Source organism: Nerophis lumbriciformis, linkage group LG11 (genome assembly GCF_033978685.3).
Source record: "Nerophis lumbriciformis linkage group LG11, RoL_Nlum_v2.1, whole genome shotgun sequence".
Taxonomy (NCBI): domain Eukaryota; kingdom Metazoa; phylum Chordata; class Actinopteri; order Syngnathiformes; family Syngnathidae; genus Nerophis; species Nerophis lumbriciformis.
In genome coordinates, this window is record NC_084558.2 from 12,195,569 (window position 1) to 12,205,827 (window position 10,259).

Here is a 10,259-nt window from a genome sequence, read left to right on the forward strand (position 1 = left end):
TGGTGAAGGAGCTGTGCCGGTAGGCAAAGCTCTCGATTTACCGGTCGATCTACGTTCCCATCCTCACCTATGGTCATGAGCTTTGGGTAATGACCGAAAGGACAAGATCACGGGTACAAGCGGCCGAAATGAGTTTCCTCCGCCAGGTGGCGGGGCTCTCCCTTAGAGATAGGGTGAGAAGCTCTGTCATCCGGGGGGAGCTCAAAGTAAAGCCGCTGCTCCTCCACATCGAAAGGAGCCAGATGAGGTGGTTCGGGCATCTGGTCAGGATGCCACCCGAACGCCTCCCTAGGGAGGTGTTTCGGTAGGAGGCCACGGGGAAGACCCAGGACACGTTGGGAAGACTATATGTCTCCCGGCTGGCCTGGGAACGCCTCGGGATCCCCCGGGAGGAGCTGGACGAAGTGGCTGGGGAGAGGGAAGTCTGGGCTTCCCTGCATAGGCTGCTGCCCCCGCGACCCGACCTCGGATAAGCGGAAGAAGATGGATGGATGGATGGATTTTGTTTCAAGTTTTGCACTAAACCCCCCAAAAACAGCTCTCATTGAAAATGTGGCGAAGCTGACAAGTGAGCAATGTTTCCAGTATTAAACATTTCTAATGTTACTGTGTTCTTTTTATAAAAATGTACGACCCAGTGAATGATTTGCTCTTCTTTTCTGTGCATTGAGAAACACAGTTTTGTTTCAATGTTACAAATTGACTAAATGTGAGGAAAAGTGAAGTATCTATTCAAAATATATCAGTTAGTGTGGTTGAATTTTTACATAGGGCATCCCTGAATTTTATTTGAATTTCAACAGTACTTTACACCCCCCCTTCTCCAAATACACACTATCTCTATCTCTCCTCTGCCTCTCTCTGCCTATCTGGCACTGACAAGAGGTAAACAGAGGAGGAGATCTCATTTGGTTCCTGAACTGTTGCAGTGCTCAGTGTAGCATCATCCCCCAACACACACACACACACACACAAACACACACTCACACACTCATACACACACGCTCATGTGCATGCGCGCTTACACAACACACAAGCTCTGCAGGAGACTTGTGGACTCGTACTGAACAAGCAAGAAGAGAAGAGCAAGGACTTTTTTTTCTGGAGGACAAGGAGAGGAGCGTATGGTTCTCGACTGAGGATGGAGAACACATGAAGAGGAGACGACGAGAGCCTGGGGGGAGGGATGCTGCTGAGTAAACTTTGCAGATGTTTCTAGAGAACATTTTCAACCTTTGGACGTTTGGGGAAGGCTTGAAGAAGAAGCTGACAGAAAGGGTGAGAACAAGTTTCTGCTTGATTGTGACTCTTTCAAAATAAATATCACAAACTCTTATTTTGAAGGTGTCTTTTGCGTATTTGGTTTGTTTACAGTTGCTTAGAGTATTGCGTCCGTAAGTGAAGCTGTCTTGTTGTAATGAGAAAATGAGTACACAGTCTCATATCTTTGGTTTCATTAGGAAACCAAACAATTAGCTGGCCATGCGATGAGGTGGTGACTTGTCCAGGGTGTAACCCGCCTTCAGCCCGAATGCAGCTGAGATAGGCTCCAGCACCCCCCGTGACCCCGCAAGTGACAAGCGATAGAAAATGGATGGATGGATGCTAAATAATGTCACAATATGTTTTTTCAAAAACAAAATATCCATGTCTACTTCATTTTGCACATATTTATAGTTCTGTGGTACTTCGGTTTTCGCTATTAATCCCTTTCACAATGTATATAAACTGAGAGCTAAAATATCATCTTAAGACTAAATAATTGTACGTTATTTAAAAAAAAAAATCATTTTATGTATTGCGATGAGCGGAGAGAGAAGAAGGGAGGAAAGAGCCACACGGACGCTACCTTCGTATTTTGCTATTATTTCCTAAATTCGCAGTCGCGACTTTCTTCGGCCCCTCGGTGGCGTATTTAGCAGTAGTACTCAATAAAAAAAGCGCAGAGATTGAGTCACCAGCGCTTTGTAGTCTTTGTTTCGCCACTATATTCTGTGGAATGTTTCGCAGACAAACAGATACGTTTGTTTCATGCAATGTGTTTGTGGGATGGATTAAAAAACCAGAGCAAACCCTTGTTGAAAATATGGGGCAAAAACGGAATCCTAAAAACCTAGCTACAGCTGCTAATCTGTCAATAAAATGGTATTAAGAAGGAGATCAAAATTACAGAGAACAAGGAAATAGGATAACATTGCTATGGTATGAAAAGGGGTAGGATTAAATAAGCTCTGCTTCTTCCTACTCCTTTTTGGACGTGCTGTAATGAAACAACTGGAAATATGTGATGAATTACATTGTATTGTATGCATGTTCAAAATAAACTGAAACTGAACTGAACTGAACTGAACTGTACTGTACTGAAAATATGCTAATAATATAGTTTATTTAAGCTTCTGATGGCTTAAACAAAATTTGTGTGTTTTCATGTGGGAATTTTAATATATACATAAAGAAATACCAGTCTTCGTGTTCAGTTCAGTTCAGTTTCAGTTTATTTTGATCATGCATACGATACAATGTAATGCTTCACATATTTCCAGTTGCTTCATTACAGCACGTCCGAAAAGGAGTAGGAAGAAGCAGAGCTTATTTAATCCTACCCCTTTTCATACCATAGCAATTTTATCCAATTTCCTTGTTGTCTGTAACAGAACAGTGAACAAATAAATAATAAATAAATACTATACCATAGTAAGCAAACACATATTAAATACATAAATTATATTTGCCTCAATAAAAATAAGGAGAAAAAAAAAAAGGGTTCAAGATGTTCATCATAATTCTTGTTCTGTGTACTTTGTGAACACTTGTAGTTTGAACAGTCTCTTAAGCTGAATCATATTGGTGCTTTCTTTGATTTCTTTGCTTAATCCATTGCATAATTTAATTTCACATACAGATATGCAAAAGGGTTTAAGTGTTGTACGAGCATACAAATGTTTTAAATTAGATTTTCCTCTAAGGTTATTCTTCTCCTCTTTTTGTGTGGATTTAGCCTGAAAGTATTGTTCTGGCCACTGACCTTTGTCCTTTCTTCCTCTACATGAAGGCTGGACACGGGACAGAGGGCCCTGCCAGCAGCATGGCACCGGACTTTCTGCCCTCCTTCCATCTTTTCTTCCTCTTTTTCCTCTCTTTCCTAATCACACAGCCCGCCCTGACTCAGGATGCATCGGTCACCCCGGTAACGGCAACAGAAGACAGCCCCTTCATTGTCCCGTCCACACTGGTCAACCAGACTACTGCCAGCTATGTGGAGACAACCCAGAACCCCCTTCAGGAAGACACAGGCCTGTCCACTCCCTCGAGCGGCGGTGATGGGGACGACGAGGACGGCCCACCTGTCGGCGGGACCCGTTGCCAGGGTTACTACGACGTGATGGGCCAGTGGGACCCGCCCTTCAACTGCAACGCAGGTGTCTTTCTGTACTGCTGCGGTACCTGCTTCTATCGCTTCTGCTGCCAGTTCCGCCAGCAGCGGCTGGACCAGAGGATCTGCTCCAACTACGACACGCCCATCTGGGCCAACACCGGCAAGCCCGTGGCTGCCATCACCGAGGGCCAGGAGGACCAGGAGCGGGACCGCACGCACCTCATTGTCTACATCATCTGTGGCGTGGTGGCCATCATGGTCCTGGTGGGCATTTTTACCAAGCTGGGCCTGGAGAAAAGTCGTGGAGGGGCAGTGGCGACCCGGGCGACGCATACTGACCTCAACTCCAGGTAGGTGGCATGACAAAGTGTGTGCGTGTTGCTAGGGATGTGTGTTGTGTAAATTGCAAATAAACTGAAAGCTGATGTCCACTCATTTATACAGCTGAGAGTGCTGAGCTGTGCCAGCATGCAATGGTGCGTCTTGTGTTTGGGGAAATTTTCAGGATGGTTGGAAAGTTGGAAATTCCACCCCCAAAAGATGGAATAGTAACACAACAATAAAATTAGTGTATCAACAACATTGGAACTTACAACTTACAAACGTACAACCAAGTCAAATGCATGCAAATATGTAGGCCCACTGACATTTGCATGTGTGTGTGTGTGTGTGTGTGTGTGTGTGTGTGTGTGTGTGTGTGTGTGTGTGTGTGTGTGTGTATTCAATCATTTCTGTAATAAATAGCTTCATTGTTTTTAGTTCCATAGACAACCTAAATAAAACACATGATAGCCATGAAAGAAACACAAACTCATCCTGACTTTTAAGCTTACACTGCATACGGAAAGTATTCACAGCTCTTCACTTTTTCCACATGTTGTTATGTTACAGCCTTATTCCAAAATTGAATATTCAAATTTTGTCCTTAAAATTATAATTTACAGACAATTTCCCACAATGAAAATGTGAAAAACATTTTTTAAATGTTTTAGAAATGTATTAAAAACTATAAAACAAAACAAAAATCACATGTTCATAAGTATTCAGAGCCTTTGCTCAATACTTTTACCTTTGGCTGCAATTACAGCCTCAAGTCTTTTGGAATACGATGCCACAAGCTTGACACAACTATCTTTGGGCAGTTTTTCCCATTCCTCTTTGCAGCACCTCAGCTCCATCAGGCTAGATGGGAAGTTTTGGTTTTCATCCAGGATGTCTCTGTACATTGCTGCATTCATCTCAGTCTAGTCAGGGAGGTGACCAAGAACCTGATGGTCACTCTGTCAGAGCTGCAGCATTCCTCTGTGGAGAGAGGAGAACCTTCCAGAAGGACAACCATCTCTGCAGCAAATCACCAATCAAGCCTGTATGGTAGAGTGGCCAGACAGAAACCATTTCTTAGTAAACAGTTTGCCAAAATGCGCCTGAAAGACTCTCAGAACATTAGAAACAAAATTGGTGTAATGAGACAAAGATTGAACTCTTTGGCGTGAATGCCAGGCATCATGTTTAGAGGAAACCAGGCACCACTCATCACCAGGACAATACCATCCCGACACTGAAGCATGGTGGTGGCAGCATCCTGCTCTGGGGATGTTTTTCATTGGCAGGCATTGGGAGACTAGTCAGAATAGAGGGAAAGATGAATGCAGCAATGTAGTTTATAATTTTTAATACATTTGCAAATTTCATTTAAAAATACCTTTTTCACGTTATCATTATTGTGTGTATAATTTTGAGGACACAGATACATTCATTCCATTTTGGAATACGGCTGTATGTAACATAACAAAATGTGGAAAAAGTGAAGTGCTGTGTATACTTTTTGGATGCACTGTAAATAACTTTAAGTTGTTGTGCTTCATGACTTATAATTTCTTAGTAAGTCACTGATTTGGAGAATGACTGCAGTAAAGCTGCACATTTTGCTGTTTTTCTAATTTTGCCATTTTTCTTTGTTTTTATGTGTCTGTGTGTTTTCCTTTGCTGTTGTTTTTCTACATGCTTTTGTATTTTGCCCCCTTTTGTACCATTCGCTTTGCTTGTAAGCATGACTTACATATGAAATAAACCAGACATTTCCAAGAACACTAATTAGCCTAAAGTGGCTATCTTTGCTGCAGTAGACACTTTTTGTTGTTTCTTTGCTTCCAACTGGCAGTTGAATATAAAAAAATGTTAGTGAGTTCATAAAGCAGGTCTATTCAACTTGCAGACCGGGGCCAAATCACAACATACCGGCCCCTGAGTTCAGTTCAATACTTGGGAGACAAACATTTTTGCAGCAAATCCCTAAAAACACAAAAAGGCTCCTGTTGTATAGAGGAACTTGGACAACTGTAAACACAATGGCAGATCCTTGCATTTACATTTTAACCTTGCTAGCAAGCATAAAACACTGCGGTCCAAACTTATGATTTACATAACAGAGGTGTTCCTCAAGGCACCCATTTAAGTCCTCTCCTTTTTGGCAGTTACACATTTGTTATCGTAATGGGATTGATGGAACTATCGCGTTGCTGTAGCTTGTTTACTTCAGATGCAGTCAGTAGTCATTTGTTATACTAGTGGTGTTCCTCAAAGTTCCATTTTAGGTCCTCTCTTTTTAACATTTTCAACTGGTGGCTAGTAGTTCAAAAAACTTGTGAGAATGTCACATTTTTGCAGCAAATTCTCAAAAACACTACAATGCTGTTATAGAGAGGATCTTTTGACTAACTTTTTTGGTCCTTAAAAACAGCACGGTACTTCTGTAACTCTGACAAAATAGACAAAATGTCTACTGTAGAGGGCGCTTGTTCTCGGGAATATACAAAATAAGAATAATAGCCTCCTGATTCTTAGCTTTCTGGAAATGTGACCGGCGAACATTTCAGTTGAATATCCCCGTCATTAAGTGATGTGATACTGCGCCAATTAGGATCAAATTGGCCAAAAGTAAAAGGGACACTTTTAGGAAGTGAAAATTCTGAATTGTGAGGTCACCAATATTGGCCTGGCTCAAAGTATGGGCTCTAGTTCATTCCCAATGTGTTTGATGGGAGTTGAGGTCATGGCTCTGTGCAGACCAGTGGAATTCCTAAGCACTCAACTCTTACAATAACAGAATTGGCCAAAATGCCTTTGTAAGGGTAATCAATTCCGTTTTAAGGGAGACCAAGAGGAGTGAGTAAGCCCTGATTAATTAACTAATTGGTTCAAATGAAATGTGTCTTTCTTTGCTTTTGTCCATATAGTTTCTTTTCTCTCACATTAACACACAAAATGAGTTCACACAGTCAAAGGTGTCCGACTCCAAAGTGCAGCTCGGGAGACATTTTTATCGGCCTGAGGCATAATAAGTATGTGGATCTCATAGTTAACTAGAAAAATAAACAAACATCTAAACCACAAGTGTCAAAAACTCAAGGCCTGGGGCCACATCTGGCCAGGAAATGATATGTGTCAATAAAGTACTTTATCTTTCTACCCATTTCCATTTTGACAAATAAAATACATGCATATCTTTTAACCTCTACTATTATCTAATAGTGCAACAAATATTATTTGACCCTACATTCCAAACTTTTATGCTGTTAAAATAAAAATAAATACTTACATACTACTATGTGAGTACAAATACAAATACAAATACTACAGGATCTGCCTGACTTGTGAATTCAAAGCAGGACATCCATCAAATTGTACACTGTAAAAATGACAAGTACGGTAAAAACTGGCTGGTCAGTTGCCAGAATTTGGTACCATTGTTTCATTTATTATTATTGGTAATACACTGCAAAAAAATGTAATACATTTTTACAGAAAAATTCTGCCAATTTTTTGATTGCATTATCTACAGATATTGTTTACAGTGTAGGTAACAACAATAATAATCAATAACATAGGCAAAGGTTTAACAACATCATGAGGCACATTTGTATACATTAATCTTCATATAAGTATTATTCGCTGTTACAAGCAGCCCTTTGAGGGCAGCCATACCTGCGATGTGGCTCTCAATTAAAAAGAGTTTGACACTCTTTGCTGCCTCTTATCATGCTCTTCAAACACAATTTCATATTGCGCCATCATTATTAATAAAGGATGACGTTTCTATATATTTTCCATGCAGTATTCCTAAACCTCTCTCAAATCAACACCCTCCCTCCACAAATCCATCTCAACAGATTAACCTCCTCTCATTGAGATGCAACTAATTTCTCCCAGATTACGGTTCTGCCGTCTGCGTGCTCGTCTTGTTTTTAAGCATGATGACAGAAATCCCTGCTTCATGAAGCTGCATGTACACTACTACATCTCAGCACTTGCTGATGTAAAAAGCAGAAATGTACATATGGCCTCCGCCTACAGAAACATTAATGCGCTGTCACGCTGTCTTACTTAACTTTATTTAAGACTAATGTCATGTTTCACTTTATTGTTGTCACTGCATCTCATGCTGCTGCGCACGCAGAAGATGATTAATGCCTCTTAAATCTCAGCACTCTCAGCTTTGGAAGTGAAAATCCAAAGTGATTCTCCGCTTAAATTAAACAGACACACCTGCTGGCACCGTTCCAGCAGCTGAAATTAGTGTACAATTTAGGATCTGTACGATGAAAAAACAGCCAAATAAATGACTATAAGCGGTAGAAATGGATGGATGGATGATACTTATATCCCAAAAAGGGCAGTGTTGAAGTGTGGTATACAGTATCAATCAATCAATCAATCAATGTTTATTTATATAGCCCTAAATCACAAGTGTCTCAAAGGGCTGCACAAGCCACAACGACATCCGCGGTACAAAGCCCACATAAGGGCAAGGAAAAACTCACAACCTAGTGGGACGTCGATGTGAATGACTATGAGAAACCTTGGAGAGGACCGTATATACTTACATATATACATATATGTGTATATACATGTATACTGTAGGTATATACATACATATATATATATATATACATACATATGTATATACATATATACACATATATATGTACATACATACTGTACATACATATATCTTATATACATGTATATATATATATATATATATATATTAAAAAAATATATAATATATATATATATATATATATATATATATATATATATATATATATATATATATATATATCCATCCTTTCTGCCGCTTGTCCCTTACGGGGTCGCGGGGGGCGCTGGAGCCTATCCCAATATACATATATATATATATATATATATATATATATATATATATATATATATATATATATATATATATATATATATATATATATATTAGGACTGTGAATCTTTGGGCACCACACGATACTTGTGTTAACGATTCGATTTAGAATCAGTTCTCGATTCAAAATGATTCTCGATTGAAAATCCATACTTTTTTTTAATAGCATTGGGTGCCAGTTCTATGAATAACTACATTCACCAATAAAATAGATGAATGAACAGCTCTAACAAATTTCTATATTATCTAAAAGAAAACTGGTTTTGTTTAAAAAAAATTCTGCCCAAACATTTAATAAAGCCAAATACAAAATTAGGCAAGAGAAGTTTTCCACACTTCTCTTTTCTAAAGTAAATCTGTACAGCAGATATGGGCATCTACATCAACTAAATGATTTGCAGGAGTGGCTGGACAGGACGGATTAGAAAAAAATAAAAAATAAAAAATATTTATTTTAAATTTTTTGAAGCGATTAAGAATCGTTAAAAATAAGACACCCCTAATATTTATACACATATATAAATAAATTAGTGCTGGTAAATTATAAAAAAAAAATAAAAATCTGATTAATCACACTTTTGAATTTTGATTAAAAGCGTAAAATCGCAGTTCACTACTTGCTTGATTTTTTTTGTGTTAATTTTAAAATTGACCAATACTTAATTTTTTTCAATGTTTTAATTTAATGTATGTCATGTATTTGCTCAAAACTTGGTAACAGTGTATTGTAGTATGAAAGGCACATTTTAAACTATTCTGCAATATTATTGCAAATAAATCGCTGATGTACACCAATAGATAATCCACCTAACACAAAAAGGACCTTTATTCCGTGAGTCCCGTTTTAGAAATGAAGGGCATTTGTGAAAGGAGTATGTACAGTCAAAATACATTCATTCAAACACTTTGATTTATTGTTGAATTAACAACAGCAATGATAGTACTGGGATTCAGTCTCATGTCACCAGGACGGTCACTCGGCGAGATGCCCTGTAATTTAACTGTGTAAATATCCAGCAGAGGTCACATGCTACAAGCAGTGTGCATGTGTGTGTGTGTGTGTGTGTGTGTGTGTGTGTGTGTGTGTGTGTGTGTGTGTGTGTGTGTGTGTGTGTGTGTGTGTGTGTGTGTCCATGTACAAATATGGGGCAGTGAATGCATACATGCAGGTTTGTGTTTGCATGTGCGTGCATGCTTATTGAGTCCTAATGAGTAGATCGATCTTCAACCAATGTTTTTACTCTGGGTGTGTTGTTGTTTGTGCCGCACACATGGATCTATATGTTTGACTGGCTTTGCATGAGTGTGTGCGTGTGTGTGTGTGCGTGTCAACAAGTGCGGTAGGCTTATTATGTAATGAAGGGCACAGTCACTTCAGGGGTTTGACTGCTCTCACTTGATTTAAGTCAGACAGATAAGCAATACTCAATACAGTGTGAACATGCAGTACATATGGACGTGTGTGACCAATGGGACCACTTTGCCTTTGACACGCAGATAGTGTCACCACTGTTATACACAGAATTATTGCTGTCCAATAAAAAAAAAGCATGTATGTCCAAATGTTGTGAGTTTTTCTTTTATTTACATGAGTTTTCCTTTGTGTTTGTCCTTTTTTGCTCATCAAGTCCTGAAGCGCCGTGTTCTTATTACTCAAAAGTGCCAGCTTAA

General features: G+C 39.3%; 1 protein-coding gene across 2 annotated transcripts in view; it reads left to right on the plus strand.

The window, feature by feature from the left end:
- Positions 1-923: 923 nt before the first annotated feature.
- The window catches only part of LOC133610766 (protein shisa-9-like), an 80,852-nt gene continuing 71,516 nt past the window's right edge, over positions 924-10,259 (plus strand). For both annotated transcript variants that reach the window (XM_061967369.1, XM_061967370.1), the window contains exons 1-2: positions 924-1,278; positions 3,053-3,726. In XM_061967369.1, coding sequence (XP_061823353.1) covers positions 1,210-1,278; positions 3,053-3,726 — 743 coding nt within the window. In that variant the 5' untranslated portion in view covers positions 924-1,209. The remainder of the gene's footprint in view (positions 1,279-3,052; positions 3,727-10,259) is intronic.